Source organism: Cloeon dipterum, chromosome 4, assembly GCF_949628265.1.
Source record: "Cloeon dipterum chromosome 4, ieCloDipt1.1, whole genome shotgun sequence".
In the NCBI taxonomy this organism is placed as follows: Eukaryota; Metazoa; Arthropoda; class Insecta; order Ephemeroptera; family Baetidae; genus Cloeon; species Cloeon dipterum.
The window spans coordinates 16,938,284-16,955,296 of NC_088789.1; the positions used below are offsets into that span (position 1 = coordinate 16,938,284).

At 40.9% G+C, this 17,013-nt stretch overlaps 1 protein-coding gene across 2 annotated transcripts; it reads right to left on the reverse strand.

The window, feature by feature from the left end:
* Nucleotides 1-798: 798 nt before the first annotated feature.
* LOC135942775 (CLK4-associating serine/arginine rich protein-like) lies at nucleotides 799-16,847 on the reverse strand. Of its 2 annotated transcripts, XM_065489081.1 has the most exons (15): nucleotides 16,587-16,847; nucleotides 16,391-16,488; nucleotides 15,993-16,174; nucleotides 15,710-15,934; nucleotides 15,477-15,652; nucleotides 15,349-15,422; nucleotides 15,073-15,294; nucleotides 14,832-14,984; nucleotides 13,768-14,106; nucleotides 13,670-13,715; nucleotides 13,307-13,373; nucleotides 13,138-13,249; nucleotides 12,826-13,083; nucleotides 12,654-12,768; nucleotides 799-809 (listed from the first exon to the last, which is right to left on the reverse strand). In XM_065489081.1, the coding sequence occupies exons 1-14, from the start codon at nucleotides 16,683-16,685 to the stop codon at nucleotides 12,681-12,683; spliced, it is 2,139 nt and encodes a 712-aa protein (XP_065345153.1). In that variant the 5' UTR covers nucleotides 16,686-16,847; the 3' UTR covers nucleotides 799-809; nucleotides 12,654-12,680. The 2 variants fall into 2 exon arrangements, with proteins under 2 accessions (XP_065345153.1, XP_065345152.1); XM_065489080.1 differs by lacking the exon at nucleotides 799-809 and having other exon boundaries at nucleotides 12,169-12,768.
* Between the last annotated feature and the right edge of the window lie 166 nt (nucleotides 16,848-17,013).

Below are 17,013 nucleotides of genomic sequence, written 5' to 3' on the forward strand. Positions count from 1 at the left end.
ATGCCATTAGAAAAGCGGCGAGCAGTCGTGTTGCGCGACACAAAGTCCGACGACTCGGCTCTGGCTTTTTCAACTTTTGTGTTGGCACGGAGAGATTGGTGGAGACGGGCGCGCGCGTCTGAATTATGCGGAAGCACTCGCTCGTGGGCGGCATTACCATAAAAATGTAATCATCCGTGAGTATTTTGTCATATGTGATGAGGATTTGGTGGAAATGTTCACGCCACCCTAAAAGTGGCAATTTCATGGCTATTATTCGGGCACGCGGGCTGCACTTTTTCATCCGTGTTCGTTTGCGAGAGGACAGTTTCGCGCCATAAAACGTGAAAAATTACTCTGATGTGCTATAGCTTCTCTCGCACTTAAATTCTAAAATATGTGCGCTTTTTTCTAGTAAGGCAGAAATACATAGTGCTGAAATGGAATCAATCTCGTGAAGCAAATCTTTCTGAAAGAAGAACTCTGAAAGATACACTGTATAGGGGATGAGAATGGATCACTGCAATCTTTTTTCCTTTTAATGATGGCTGTTAAAATTAGATCATATTATATTAAATTGAGATGGGGGCTTTCAAGTAAATAAATTTAAATCAAGCAATCAAGAAAGTGTTCCATATTGACCGAATGACAATTATGTTTCACATTATGCTTTCTTTCTCGAAACAATTACCAGTATGTCCAGCACGTATTTCGCTTGATTTCTATCTTGTCGAGAGCCAATTTTCTCATCCCCAATTGCGCATAAATTTATAAGAGTATCATAGGTAAAATGATTTTTCATGATTCTGCAATACAGATCCACTTTAAGAAAATCAAATAATTTAATTTTTAACATTTCAGCGCTATACTTTCGTGAGCTGTTGCTAAAAACTTCCAAACGTTTTTCTTTTCTTCTTCTTGTAAGCTAAAAACATTGACAACTTCCCAGTTTCTTTGCAAAATGACTGCGATCCTTTCGCATCTTGAGGTTCGCATGGTTTGCACTCGAGCCGACTTCCGCCTCACAAAGGACGACAAAAGGAGGCGTGTGTGTGTGATATATAATGGTGCGAAATATGAATAAATAATAGAGGAACACGTCTCTGGCCTTTCTGTCAAGCAAGCGGAACCGAAGAGCGGTCCGTCGTCGACCTCTCTTCGCTCACTCTTTCATGCGTCTCCGAAATCAATTTTCCTCCTTTCCTGCGTCCGTCCGTCCGCCCGCCAGCCAGCCGACAATGCGCTCAGTCGCCCAGCTACAAAGTGGACTGTGTGCGCCGCAGGAAAAGTGGTGCATGCAGATGTCAAACTTGATTTCCTCTCTCCTTTCGATAATTTGTCATCGGCGTGGCTCAACATATTTTTGACAGCCGCCTTTTCTTATTCCTCTCGCCGGGCGGCTGCGGCGAGGCCTTAACTTTATCCGCCCTTGTCCTGCAGCAAGAAGTTAGTTTGGTCGGCGCGGCCCTTTTTGTTGTGACAAACGCACAAGTTGTCAAAGAGCGATGAAGAGAAAGGTCCACACACCCTGCGCCCCGCTGCCGATGCGGGCGGGCTTGCTTGTCGCAAACTTCCAAAGTGGTGCGGTCTTGCGCCTCTTTTTTCAGCCCCGGTCTTGTGCAGTATACGCCTGGATGAAAAGGGAAAGTAGTATAAAGTGCCTTTTTGGACCGATGGACAAACACGGCCGGGGGAGATAAACTTCTGCCCGCCTCAATTTTCTATTAGGTCCTCGGTCAATTTACATCCCTCACGCGTGCACCGATTGTTCGCAACCATCAGAATGTATAGTATGACTGTGCGACTTACATTCTGAATGGGTAGCAAAAGGGAACAATTTGAGTTATATAAAAATTATCTCACACTGGTCAGCTTGTTTTAGCCCCTCATCATTAGCATTGCTCTTTGTATACCTATGAAAAAAGGTGAAGACGTGGGAAATATATTGAGTCTATTCGGTGGTTATTGTTCGAAAATGTACGCAGCTCTGCAAAATTGCTAATTATATTAAAACTCTGATCCTAGTAAGTGTTCATTTTAATTGATTTTGGTTTCCTATCAATTTAGATTGAAAAGTAATATTACTGCGGATCAGCAGAGCAACAATGCCCCGGACATCCCCACATTCAGAACAATTAAAACAAAAATAACATATATTTAATTTGTAACAGAGGGAAAATAATAAGTCTATCTGTAAAAAATATCTGGCTAACTTTTTGTTTGCATGCACTCGAGCTTTCGTTCATGCACAGATTCGGCGACAAGTTGTTCCATAGACGATAGCACTGCTCAGGCACTGTTACACTTACTAAGGGGGCCAGAAGGCGCATTCGATGCGCCCGCGACCTGCTTAACAAATAATTGATATCATGCAAATATTCAGGACAGTTATTAAACGAAATTTTATTTAGCAAAAAATTGTGTACATCACATTTTAATGAAATTAATTCCTTCTGTATTTGAAAAATGCGATCACTCGAGGTTGTTTTCATGTTGGATTCTCTTTTATTGACAACGAGGATGAAGTCTGGTTTTAATTATATCCAACATTAATTCCTTCTGCATTACCAATAAGGGCACAGTCCGACAAGATAAAGTCTTGGCCTGACCCGAAAAAAGTCAGATATGCAACCCGCACTGACAGACTGTTCGGCGGCATGGCTTCCCTCCCACTACAAGGCGTAGGTAGGCGATACAAAAGATTTAAATTATGATATTTATCATGTTTTTATTAATCTAAAATCATTCCGGCTTTTCCGTCCTGGCCTCTAAATTCGATACTTAAAAAGTTTCTTGAATTCAAATTTTCGACCGAGTGATTCAACTGCCTCAGATCATCCATATCGACGCTCAGATCAAATATGAAATTCTACTTTTAGTAGCTCAGATCGATGAAGAAGTGCACACGAATATAATTATTCACTCCAAACGAAAATGTTAGCATCTGACATGTTCCTTGTGAATATGAATACGAATATAAAAGAAAATATGAAATATGAGGTGCTCATATTCCTCACTGTAGCCCCGTCTTCTGAAATCGGCGGCGCTAATTCTGCTCCTTTGGGTGGCGGCGGGTGAAATATGAAGAAAAGCACAGCAGCAGCCAGTTTAGCAGCTCAAACTCGCCACAATCTCTTAAGATAAGGAATTGCAAAGTAAGGAGAGCGAGAGCAAGAGTGTACACAAGGGGGGCGAGGGTGGATCTATCTGCTCAAGGGCGCTGCCGGGTGCGAAAGGGTGCACCGAGAGAAAAGCTCTAAGTTACACAAGACGGAAGGCCGGTCGGTCGGTGCGGGGGTGTGTGTTTGGTCGGTGGCACCCTCGGCTTAAGTCCGGCACGCCTATCGACCAGCAGCTTTCAAGGGTCAGCGCTTAAATTGTAAGAGAGAACCCCTTGCTTTTGTTAATGACGGACCTTTATTCCGAGGCGCGCCTAATCCTGGCCGGAGCATTAATCATTTCGCCATTATACACCCAGAGGGAGTGACATTCAATTAGACTCGCACTTATTTTCAATTGCCGCGCGCGAGTCCGGCCGAAAGGCACGAGGGGACACAGATAGAAGCTCATTGAGTGGAAATTTATGCGAGGGACGCGCTTTTCTTGGCCGCAAGCCACGCGATTGCATAAAAGTGTCGAATTACGGCGGCAGCGATATTCGGTGCGGTGGTGAAAAAAATGCTTCTCGCTGCAAACATCAGCTTCTTCAATTTATGCCGCACCTAACATTTTAAAAGCCATTTAATGAAAATTTTCCATTTGCGTAATTAAGCTCTTGAGTGACGGCGCAATAAGGAAATTTCTCCACTCGTGCAGCGATGCGGCCGCCGCGAGATGTATAGGACGCGCGCTCTAAGTGTGCTTACTTAGTTCTTGAAAAAATCCACCGTGGACTTATCGCTCCGCATCTCGGCAGCCACGCGTGGATTCATTAAGCTCTCTAAAACGCAATTAAAGCAGCTCCCGACAGCGCATTAGCTCGGATAATTATTGTCTCTTCGGAGAGAGGAAAAATCAACATTATTAAAATCCACGCACATCAGGGTCTAAGAAGGGAATTGTTGTTAAAGGTCGTTGAGCCCAGCAGCAGCAAATATTGAAAATCTTTCAGGAAAATATTAAATTCGACCATTGATGCTTTCTTGCAGTACATATTTGTTGCTATCTCTGAAATTATCGATAATAGCTCATCTGCTCTGCAAAATAAAAGCTTGTGGAAATTGCATCTCTCAACTGGCGTGCGCTCAATTGTTTAGATGAATGGACCGACTTCGATTGAATTTTCAACCGGGTATATACATGCGTATATGCTTGCGCGGGGGAAGCTCATAGGAAATCACAAATTACTTTAATGGCTTCATTTTTCTCATTCCATTATTGCATCTCGAAGGGGGTTTTCAACAACGGCGAACCGATCTCGTCGTTTCACGATGTCAAAATAGACGGCGAGCCTTCCAATTTGTGATTACATGACGCAAGACTGCCATTGGATATTTATAATGAAAGGGATGCGCGACGCGCTGGCGAGATCAAATTTTGTTGTCTTCTGACGGCATGATTGCGCTTTGTGCCGGGATTTTTGCGTGGAACACATAAAAGTATTGAGTTTCAAATGCGATGACGGCATTTTGAAAGCAAGACGTGCGGGTATGGATTTCATAAATTAGACGCGAAGAGAGAGAGAGAGAGAATTTCATTTTTACTGCCTCTTGCTGGCGGGCGGGCGGACAGTCGGGCTGCAGACGCGCGGCGAGATATGTAAAACAATTTGCCCTTTTGCGCGCTCTCCGGCCGGCAAAGGGCGGCGCGTAAAAAGGAAAAGCAGTCGTTAAGCGGAAGGGCGTAAAATTCGCCAATAAAATTTGTCAACTTTATAAGACTGCAGCAGCGTGTGGCGTCGCCGCTGGAAGGTGTAAAGATCCCAAAAGACGCAAGTCCCCGAACAACATCAATGCAGTGCGCGCGTGAGCATCTTTCCACATTAGGTTCTATAAAGTTTGAGGCGAGACGCCGGAGCACTCTGCGGCGCCAGCCACGCCGATCCTCCTGCTCGACGAACAGCCGCCCAAGGAGTTCTCCGGGGGTCGCACCGCCGCAACACCCAGTGTCCAACATGTTTACAATGTGTTTCCATCTTGATACATAAAAGGATAATCAAGAAAGCTAGCGCCGGTGTTTCTGTGTTGCCCATCCCGTGCGCTCACCTCGGCGCAACGACGCCACGGCAGCCCGGGGTGACTCCCTTTCTTTCTTTACTGCCGCATCACATATATTACTGTTGGCTATAGGAAAATATTACCTTGTGAAGAAACCTGTAAAACACGGGACACGTGCTGGCTCAGCGAGCCAAGAACACACGTTACACGCGCGCAACGCAAGGCGGCGACCCCTTTAGTGCATTCCGGTTTTTCTCAATGTTCTTTACACTCATTTCATGCGTGTAATAGTAATTACAAAAAGGGGGTCATACGGAACAGAAAATGTAATCGTCAAATAATTATCCATTGTAGATTTCAACTCCAGACATCCTTTTCTTTGCATATGTAGTGAATAAAAATATTTTAGTTACGCTTGGAATGGTTATTGGCTTGTGCAAATACGTTGATTTTTTACAGGCGACTTTTTCAAATCTACTTTGGTCATTTCAAAAATAAAAGAATTTGACATGCTAGGAAAAGTCTTGCAAATTTTTACAATGATTTTTTACGGTCTTCGGCCCAAAGGTTTTGAGCTTCAAGGCAAAACTTGCGGAGTCCTTGAGAAAATGGAAAATTTTTGTTCGATTTTCATAAACAAAATATTTTCCTGGTCATCCCTTCATTTTATACACATATATTTTCATTTTTTATCAACTAGATTTGTGCCCTTCGTCCACCATCGACTTCTAAAAAGGCTTTTGAACGGAGTGGTCGGCTATCATATTTTCTCCTATTTTATTTAACCCATGTGCCTATCTTTTTCGTAAAATAATGTCTTAAATTCCTGACGCCTATTATTTTAATTTGGAAGTAGAAAGACAATTAAAATCCTCTTGCATGAGTGATAACTGCTGTAATTTTGGCCAATTTTGTGACAGCAGATAAGTCAAATTTGTTTCTATAGTCTCAAAATAATAAAAGAAACCAAACAAAAATTCCTTGTATTTTTTTGCAACTAGCCTCATACAGATAAGATGGTCAGGCAGCAAAGGTGACATGAATAATCGTTCCGAACTTTTTCAAGCTGATTCCCTGGAGGGTTTTTGCTTCTTCATGCAGTGTTGTATAAAAAATGAGGGAGAGCCCTGGCTACAAAGAATGGTCGGTCATAATATGATGGGCGAACGGAGGCTTATTTTATGCAGGGGAAATAAGAAAATGACATCCTGAGCCGCTCACGGCCTCTCTCTCTCTCTCTCTCTCTCTCTCTCTCTCTCTCTCTCTCTGTATCAACGAGAAACGTCATGTGATGGCTCTTAAAGATCTCTCCCGACTGCTATACGGACTTCAATTTGCCGTAAGAAGGATTTTCTCATGCTGCCGGGGTCGTCGGCGGATTTAGTCGTTCGCCATTCTTTTTATATAAAACGCTCGCTGTACGCAATCGTTAGGGATTTGCAAAAATATTTAGAATTTAACTTTAAATAATCGATTATTATATTTTGTTCCTCAACACAGGAAAACATTCTTTTTTTACAATCAATTTAAAAGCAAATAATTAGTTTCCTATATCTTTGAAAATTGTTTTTTTTTGCATGAAAATTAACGTTCTTCCATTCGTTTAATTTTTGGTGGTTTTACTCTGGCTATTAATAACATGAGGTCGTTTTACTTTCTAAATAAAGTAATTTGTCAAAAATCTGTGCACGTTTTGAAATTTTCTCACGAACGCACCATACATTGGCTCTTAAAAGTGACCTTTGGAGGGGGCGTAACTTTAAATGTGCGAATTTTAAATGGGTATATTATGGTTCCCAAATATCTTGAAGAGGGCGTGTGGCAGGAGCGAAAACCCAAAGAAATTTGAATATTTTTGTGAAACCAAAACAAAATAAACAATTAATTGGTTTTGCGTAAAATTATTGCAAAGAATTTTATGTGTGACTAATCCAGTGACTTGAAAAGTAATTATTTGCACTCATATGACAGACGAGAAACGTAATTCTCACAAAAAATAATAAATGATCGGTGTTTCACATCCCTTAGCGCTGGAGTATTTGATTACGCACTTTTTCCAACGTTTTTTGGCGTGATTGTGGAAACTCTAAACAAAACTCGGATAAAAATTATCTGCAGATTTGCTGGGTGAGTGAGCTGAGAAATTCAGGCTGCAACAAAGCGCGAGGGGTCGCTGTGAAGAAAAGCAGCGCGTGCTCAGCAGAAAAAGGACAAAATTGGAAAGCTGGCGTGTGGAATACCAATGGGGCATTCTTCTTTGGCGAGAAAAAAGATAGGGAACTACCCGCGCTCAGCCGCTGCATGGCAGCTCCGCCCGCAGTGCCGGCCGGACATTTGGCCGGTGCGTCGGCCTCCATACTGATGAGCCGTGATGTTGCGCTTGCTTTTCTATATCTCTCCACCGCGCTCTGCGTGCACCGCCGGCACGGGGGCTGCATGCCAAGTGCCGCCGACTGGCTAACACCAGCTCACTCACTTTATTGCGGCCGCATTCAAATTGTTGCCCTAATCACATTTCACTACAGCCAGTCGCTGCATGTTCTTGTTGAAAGCCTCATCAGTACGAATTGCCGCTTGATTGAATCAACCGGTAAGTGGCGATGAGCACTATTTTCGTCTCTGCCCAGAAGCGAGCCTCGCTCACTTGCTAGCTCAAGAGAAAATCACTTCGTTGCAGCACTATTTTAGTTTTAAATTAATTAAAGTGCTGTGTTATGCTCTGTTTACTGCAAACCATCAAGACTACAAGTTTTGAACAAGAAGCAAAGCAGCTCTGGCGAGTTAAGTTATCGATGCATATTTCCCGTCGATTTGGAAAACTCCGGTGCGTGCGTTAGTCATTAACAAACTTGGATCTTTTCAGGAGTAAACAATTTAGGAAAGACACTAACAGTAAGGCGAACAACACTAAAAATAATCAATATAATATCAAGTTTAACACAGTATGACGACATCAGGGAGTATCCTGAGCCCGCTGGAGGCTTCCAAAGGGTCAAATTGTAACATAATCTGGAAATCTCTCGAAAAAAAAAACAGCTTGTCTCTTTAGCACCCTGAAAACATACCATAGATAAAAAAGTGTTCAACAAAAAGGTTAAATTTGAGTCTTTGACCTCTCTAGTTCTTCTCGCTACACAAAGCGAGATTTATTATGCTTGGAAATACCTATGTTTTGACTCTTTCCATTTTTAAAAGTCAGTTATTGAAGAATGACCAATTTAATATCAATACATACCATTTGTTGTCATTGTTGAATATTAACAATTTTTTACACATAAGGAACGAAAATATATGTATCATTTTAAAGATGTTTTTCCATCCTTCAAGTGGATCGATACAGGGCAACAAGACATACTTTGAATTGTTGGATGCAATAAGCAGTTGATCGATAAACAATTTGTTCTACAATTTGCAATAATAAAAAAGGAACCTTGCTACAAGTAAAAATTACAATTTTTACAATTTTCTCCAAAATGTACAGCATTTGACCACATTTTCATGGCAGATTTCGATTCCTCTCCTCGACATCTGTCCAACAGGTCATGAAACCTTTTAGGAAAACTCTTTGCTGTGAAATAAAATAGGATTTCAAATTATGAGACAGTCCCTCTCTCACCATTTGAAAATCATGGAAACTTTGCAGATTTTTTCCAAAATATTTACAGTGCTATATACTTATGTCAATTTTGGCTTCAACTCAATCCTTAAAGGGATGAGTTCATGCAATGGCAACAAGGATATTCCAGGATTTTGCGGTATCAATGATCCTCTTTAAGTCGTTTTGAACCGGTAATAATACACAAAGAAATAAAAATCAAATGATAATTCTTCCCCTCTCAGTTTCGCAACCCATGTGGCAGTGTGTTGCAAAAATTTTCCTGTCGCTCGAAACGGCGAGTCGCCGGCTCTCTCTCTCTCTCTCTCTCTCTCTCTTCCAGCTCTCGGAGCGTAGCAGGATGTTTATTCACAAAAGGCAAACTAATGGGCTGCTGCGCGCACATTTATCACAACAATAACAGAGTGGTGGAAAAAGCGGACAGACGTGCACATAATATTCTCCGAGAAAAAGGAAAAGGTAGAAAAAACGGGCGGGCGGGCGGATGATGGCCGAGGGCCATGGCTGCTGCTGTTTTTCCATCCGTTGTTATTATTATAACTGTGTATAGGTTATGATATTGCTCAGTGTGCTGCCGCCGCCGCGCTCTTTCTCTCCTCTCGCTGAATTCCTATTGTTTTTCTCTCTCCGCTCCATATATTCACTCTCTGGGCGGATAACAAGTCTCCCGAGATCCAATTACCGCTCGTCCTGCAGCATCAAAAAGAAAAGACCCACGTGCAGGTGTACTCGCACCACTCTTATTGCTAGTCCCATGAACGAAACAACAAAATAGATTCTGCGCCAGATATCCTCTGCCAGCTTACCGCAGTCCGAACGAGAGCGACTCGTTCGCGTTGCTTATGCAGAGCGCTGCATAAAGGAGACGAGCAGGTTGCATAAAGTTATCTTTCAGCAGGCGTTCGGTCATGAGAAGCGCAGTCAACTGTTAAGAAAGAGGTCTCAGCCGCGAGATGTAAGGCGGCGGCTGGCGGGACCGGCGGTGGCTGGCCATTTTCACCAGCGGCTGGCGCAGCTTACATTTTGCCAGATTCACGGCAACTGGCGGCTGCCCACGAGACCCAAAATTTACCGACTCGCGCGGCGCAGCGCGGCTGGCTGAGGCTGAGACCTCTACAGTATAGAGCATTCTAAATCATTCGTTACAATTGTTTACTAAAGATTCGGATCACGTAACTCGATTGTTTTTATTGAATAGACATAGACGTTTCAGTAGTGACTTGATCACTTTGTGCATTTGCCTTATTTTCACTCTTTTTGTATAGTAAGATGATATTGGTAGAGGAATAAACGATTAATTAATTAATATACGAGATTAATCAATCTAGGGTTGTTATTTCATATTTAAAATATTCGACTACTTTTAGGCTGTTTTTGGAGCAACTTTTTTGTAAAATGAGCGTCATAGTGAAGAAATTAATATTTATGGAAACACTATTCCTTGCGCTTTTTTAGAGTCTGTGCGTTAACAGACGTATAGAAATAGTTAATACAATGATTGGGATTCGTTTAAATTATAATAAAAATTATTGAAAGCTTAGTAAGATAATTATGTTTTAATGGACCGACTAATCAAGCACAATGATTAGGCCTGGGCAATATTACCAAAATTTAGATTTTCAATTATTGCCAACATTTTTTCTTCGCCAAAAATTGGGTTTGAGCAATCAGAATTACAATTACTGAGCACCGTTTCTAACTCGTCTTGACCTTCTCTATAGCCTATGGGTTTCAAGTGTGATTGTCACCATCTCCAATTCGTCTTTTTCTACCACCGCAATAAAAAGAATATCAGCATAAATACGATGAAATTTCTAGTTCTGCTATTTAGACTGATATTTGTGGTGTGACTGACTTCCCTCTCTCTGTATGCTGAAAACTTCCAGACGTCTTGCTACCTTGCTAGTAAGTTTAAGAAACGGTTTGTGCGCGCGTTCTTCACTCGTCGAACTTCCTAAACATTCGATTGTTTGAAGACAGGTTCCATGCTAAACTGTATAAATTGGACACGTTCTTTAATCAATTATAATCGCTTTTAGACGATTTCAAGCTGAGAAAAAACCGAAAAAACTAATCGATCGTCTAAATATTTATAACAGCCTTATATTATTTGAGTTTGTGAATAACATTTAGAGTTCGATAAATGTATGTATATTATGCTGTCTAAAAATCTTAATTGTGTTGCGAGGGTCTTAGTTTCGCATTTGGAGATTTGGATGATTATGCAAAACCTATCGCAGCATTCTGGTCTGAGGGTATTATTCTCCCCCTCAACTACTGGTATTAGCACAACATTTCTAAATGCCAGCAGGTGGAATACGTGATGCCACTGATGCCCCTTCAGCTCTCAATTTCAAAGTCATAATCCTCAATCTAACAGGGTCAATTTTTCCGCCCCAACCGACGAGAACGAGTGTTGTTTGCAACACGGCCTCATAATTATGTAATACGTCCGCAATTGAAAATAAGGAGGAGCAGCCATTGATCCCAATTTCCCCAGACACATATACCACGCTCGGCCATAAAGGAAGGAGCTGAATAAAGAGAGACGATGCTAGGATAAAGAGCTACCGCTAGGGTTGCTTGATTGAACTACTGGTCTGCACAACAATAAATTTCCCCATTCGAAATCCTCTTTTTTCCTTTAGTCCTTCCTCTACTACGCCCTCCTTCGAAAAGGATCACAAGAGTCGATTTATCTTTGCCCTTTACCCGTAAAAAAGGACTACTTGTGCCGACCGGGCTGATATATTTTCTTGGATAATCTTGAGCTTCTCAGATATTTGACAATGCATGGCCAACCAAAAAGGACACGGAAGAGATCTCTGCGTGTGCTGTGCGGTTGGTTTTATTGTTAGTTGAAGAAAGTGTTATAAAATTGTTTAATTAAACTGTAATCAAAATCGCACGTTCAGGACAAATCATTTCTACTTGTATAGCATTTTGCTGAATGTATACATTCATTCGATTGAAACGCCAGAAATTTGTCCCTTAAAGCCTCTGAAAAGGTGCGATAACCAGCAAGTGGCGCCTCTCCCACTTAACGATTTTATAATTGCAATTTAAACGGTTAAATATTAACTTTTATTGTGTTTATGAAATTATTAATGGATGGACAAACTCTTTGGCTGCAAGTAGAGACCAAACAATGGGTTTACCGCTCATTGGTAGCAGAATGGCAAAAGCGATTTACTAGAACTATATAGAGGCATTTAGGGTTCTTTATGGGAGGAAAATAGCGTTAGGGGATATTTTTGTCTGCTTTCTATTTTTAGGTCTTAACTGAGCGCAAATCAACTGGCTCCGCTTCGGCAAATCTAATTTTCAAAACTCATTTAGCGAAATTACTGAAATTAACATTTTGGCGTATGTACTCAATCTCAAAAGGGGTATTTTCGAAATTATCATAACTAGGTGTTTTCCTATAAGAGTTCCCTTTATTTTATTTATCTACAAAACGGTTATACAGAGTATGGGTTTTATTTGATTAGATCAAATTGTCAGAACGTCGTTCAAAATATTTTATTTAACTAAGAACATAACTAAAATGTATTCGTTTATGAAATTAAAACTGTCGAGAACGAGAGGCATTTTTCCTCTTAGAATTTTGCTAGCTGTCTGACATAGTAAATAACCAGAGCTTGAAAGACTTCGACAGTTTAAATTTCATAAAATTGCTTGCGTGTGTGTTCTCTAGACTTTTTACATTTTAGATGAGACGGCATTAACCTTAATATGATACAGTCAAACCTTCATGAACACAAAAAATTAACGTAACCAAAATTATATGCATGGAAACTCATGTTGTGAACACCCCATGCAGTAGGAACATACAATGTTGATGTTCTGTGGATGTACACAGGAATGAAAAAAATAACAAGTCATTGAACCATCCCTTAAAGAAATACCAAAACTAAAGAAAAAAATATTTATCTGTGTCTATGATAAGGGCTTCTACTCCTGCTGCGACTTCGGTTTCTACGATATGATCTACCCCCTCTGTCATACCTGCCTCGGCTGCAAAAATAAATAAATGTATGAAAAGCAGTTAAGATTTTGGAAACAGAATTTTACCTGTCTCTTCTGGATCTCGACCTGGACCGGCTACGAGACCGCCTTCTGCTGCGTCTTGGACTGGGCGATGAAGTCCTGCGGCGTCTGGCAGGAGAGCGCTCTCTCCTTTTTGGTGACCTCCTGCCCTTGGGGGAGTTGCTCTTGCTCCTCCCCCGCCCTCCGGCCTGATGAATCGCAGAGTTTGGAGACAGAGAAATTGAACCAGACAGACTGAAGTTGTCTTCGTCAGAGTCTTGATGCATCAGCCGCTCTCTTTCCCTGAAGAACAACCATATTTAGAGAAGAAATTTTAAGATATCATCTATTCCTTACAGCATCCGTCGTCGTAGTTTTATGGACATTTCTCTGAGCTCCTCCTCTCTATCCACTCGCTCTTGTTCAGCCTTTTCCTGTCGCTCTTTCTCGGCTCGCTTGTCCGCACGATCTGAATGCAAAAAGTTCATCAGTGGATTGGTTTCAAAATAATTGGGCGTCGTTTTACATTGCCTGTTGAGTAGTACTTGCATCCTCTTCTTAAGCAGCTCCTGCCGAGAACTGCTGGACGATTGCTACAAGGCAAAATAGATGTCAGACACTTGGATTTATTTCTAAGTAGTGATGGGGTGTTTAATCTTGGAAAGACAAGCTAAATTAAGCAAATAGTCAGATATTCATTCCGAAAAATAAATAAATATTAAACCAAATAAAAAGCTACTAAGAGCGCGTTTGTGAACCATGAAGATGGATTGTTAGACTGTTCTCTTGGGACTAGGCATACACTACGATTTAGTTTACAAACTGTGTCGCAAAAGAGCAATTTATAAATCCTAGCCTTTATTCTATGATTTCTATTATTCTTACTGACTTTGCGTGCAGCACCCGAATTACCAGAGGTCGATCTTTCATCATTCCTGAAATACACAAATTAACCATTGTAAATTTAAAATAAATTGGCATGCATACTTATTGCTAGAGCTAGCATTGGATTTGTCATTCCCTTCGTCAGAATCTACTTCTATATTGGAATCAGAGGACAAGTCTTCTTTTTTTCTCCCGTAATATCGCTTGACCGGAGGTGCAGGCAGACTTTTGGGGGAAACATCCATTGCTGGCGACTTGGACTTTGACCTTGACGTTTTTCTGGAATGGTGCTTGGCTGAAGAAGATGACGATGAGGATGAGGACACTCGCCTACGACTCCTGCGTGACCTCAAGCTGCTGCTGCTGCTGCTTGAGTGGCTGCTACTTCTTTTTCTGGAGCGCGAAGAGGAAGATGAACTGGAACTGCTTCTCCTCCTCCGGCTAAAAACCATGATTTAAATTAACTCTTCAAAACAGATTTCTTAAAAGCTTCTCCTAAGGATGGAAAAATTGTAAAAACATCATACGCAGTTTTTCACTCTTTGTAACAATCTCAATGAAGACTGGATGGCATTTATGGCTTTCTTCAGGAAGAAAATGAAAAGCACGACTTCTTCATCCTATTTCATTCCAGATTGGTTTTAACTAATCTCGAATAGTTTTAGTGGATCCAATTCCAGTCCACACTGTTTGTTTTTAATTTCTGAGTTCATCGTCATTTAAAAAAACTGATTTGCCTAATTTCGTATTTACAATTTTTTTTTCAGATATCAATGATGAAGCAAGAAATTTTTTTCTGCATAAAGAACATTAATAATTATCAGCTTTCAGAATGTTTAGTTTTTGACACTAGGAGTTATTTGATCATTACAAAGCTTAGTACAAATTGTTATGGAAAGTTTATTTTGGGACGTCAAAATTCACCCACCAATCAATTTGTCGCACTGAACAAAGTTTACGGGCCAATTTCAGCAAAATAGAGCAAAAAATGAATTTTTAAATATCAGGTCATAGTATAAAAAATCTCCAAAAAGTCTCTAAAATTGTGGAACTGATAAATATCCACCACTATATATTATCTTTGCAAATAACTAAAATGTCAATCCTAAGAGGTAAAAGGGTTAGTTTCCTGATAATTTTATTCAAATCTTAGTAAAATCTTTTACCTGGGTGAGTTGCTTTTGTGCCGCCTTCTCGACCTCGAGCTGCTTGATCTGCGGCGGCCTCTGCTCCTGCTGGATTTCCGTTCTCTCGATCTGGAGCTAGATGATGAGCTCCTTCTACTTGACCGAAAATTTCGTTTAGGACTTGTTGCCGGTCTGGAAATACCATTTTCGACGAGTTAGTCCCGTCATTGTCATTTAAAGAAGCCCTTTTATGGAGAAAAAGAACTTTTTGACTACGGACCGGCTCGACTGCTTAGAACTTTTGTTCTTTGTTGGTGATTTACTAGACAAAGAGAGCGGCAGCGAGGGTCCTTGGACTGCAGCCTGAGGTTCATTGTCAGATTCATCACCCCCAAAGCTCGTGATGTAAGTGATCTGGCCAGAATTCACTGGCGAATGTGAACGGGATCGTGATTTGGAGGTTGATTGTCTATTGTTGCTTGGACTTTCTTTTGCAGCGTAGCTGAAATGATTTAAAATCAGCACGTGAGAGCAATGACAGGGAGATGTGCTTTACCTAGGTGGGCTTATTTTCCGGCCCAACAAGCGTTTTTCACGAAAAGCACGCCTCTCTCGGCGAGACTTCCTTCCCTAAAAATTCAATGAAGTTAAAATTGCACTCCTCTTAATAAGTTAGATTCCCACTGAATAAAGAGCTTTTTCCTCTTCTTGTTCTCGTGCTGCTCTTAGAGCTTCCTGTTCTTCAACATCTTTAGTAAGCATACTATAAAAGTCATTTCCCACGAGGCCAAATTTGTGAGCAAATTTGTTCATTTCATTCGCTTGGGTTGGACCAAGCTGGTTGATATCCACATTCAAATCTACAAGTTATAGCTAGTATTATTACATCTGTTGCTGTTAAGCTGTTTGAGCTGTACCAAAATCGATGTCTTCATTGTCATCGTCATCTTCAGATTCTTCATTGCTAGCAAACGATTGTCTGCTTGCAACTTGGGGCGTGGAATCTTCATACACGTAGCCAATGGCTGCTTTTTTCTCTGCTAATTTCTTTTTCTCCTCTTCTTTAGATTTAGCATTATTAGCGCCAATTGATCCAAACTGCTCCTCAATATGGATCTGATGCAAGAACTTTTCTTCCAGATCTGGAAGGAAAAAAATCAGTTCTACATCGAGACATTTTGTCAATCGGGCAAGACTCACTTCCTAAAAACTCGTTTTGAACAAGTATCCTGTATCTCTCGTAGTTAGCCTGACGTTCCTCTAAATTTTCCTCTTTGGACAGCTTTGTTTCCACACTGGCAGGAACTTCAGGAATATGGTCCAAATGGGCCCTCACGTCAAAACGATCAATAAGATTGTCAGCTTGGCCTAGCCATGGCATCCTAGAAAATATGTGTAAAAATTGTAAGGCGTGTTTGCTTTTTGCTTAATCATAAATCTAACTTTCTAATGCTATGGAAAAAATTACACTTTTCGCCGCGACTTAGTTTTCGTCACCTTTACTTTTATATAATATTCTCATAAGAACTGGCGAGACGTGTTCATAACCCGGAAGAAACTGTAATTTTTCAATATAAAGCAAAATAAGCTCAACTTACATGCTAACTTTACTGTCAGCAGCTTGAGCAATTGCCGGGTCGATATAAATGCGGCATTTACGGCCGTGAAGTTGCAAAAATTGCGTTGGGTCCGCTTTCTGAAATATAAGTATGTATGTATTGATTATCATTTAAACATGCCATAAGTATTTGTGGTTTCAAAGAACATGGAGCAAAATTGCACAATAATTGTTACCGTCTTTTCATAAAATTCTCGTCGACGTTCCGCCCTCTTTTTGTAGTCGACTATCATGCCGCGGATTTTCTTCTCCTGCTTTCTTGCTTCGTGCCACATTTTCCAGCAATTCTTGATATGTTTTTAGAAAGTTTGAGTCTTCATTGCCCATCGGCAGTTGCTCGATGGAATGATACTAATAAGCTAAAGAGGTAAACCCATAACACAAATTAAATGACAGTATCAGATCCATAACAAACATGCCGCCATACTTAAGCCTAACGACACCTTCATGACGTCATTATAATGGTGTGCGCACGCCGCACAGGGCTATGGTGTAAATAGTGCTCGTGTAAATAGCAAATTAAATATACACACCATGATATTTAGACACTCGGTGTATCTACATCAAACAAAAAATTAAAAACATTATGATTAGATGTTTAAG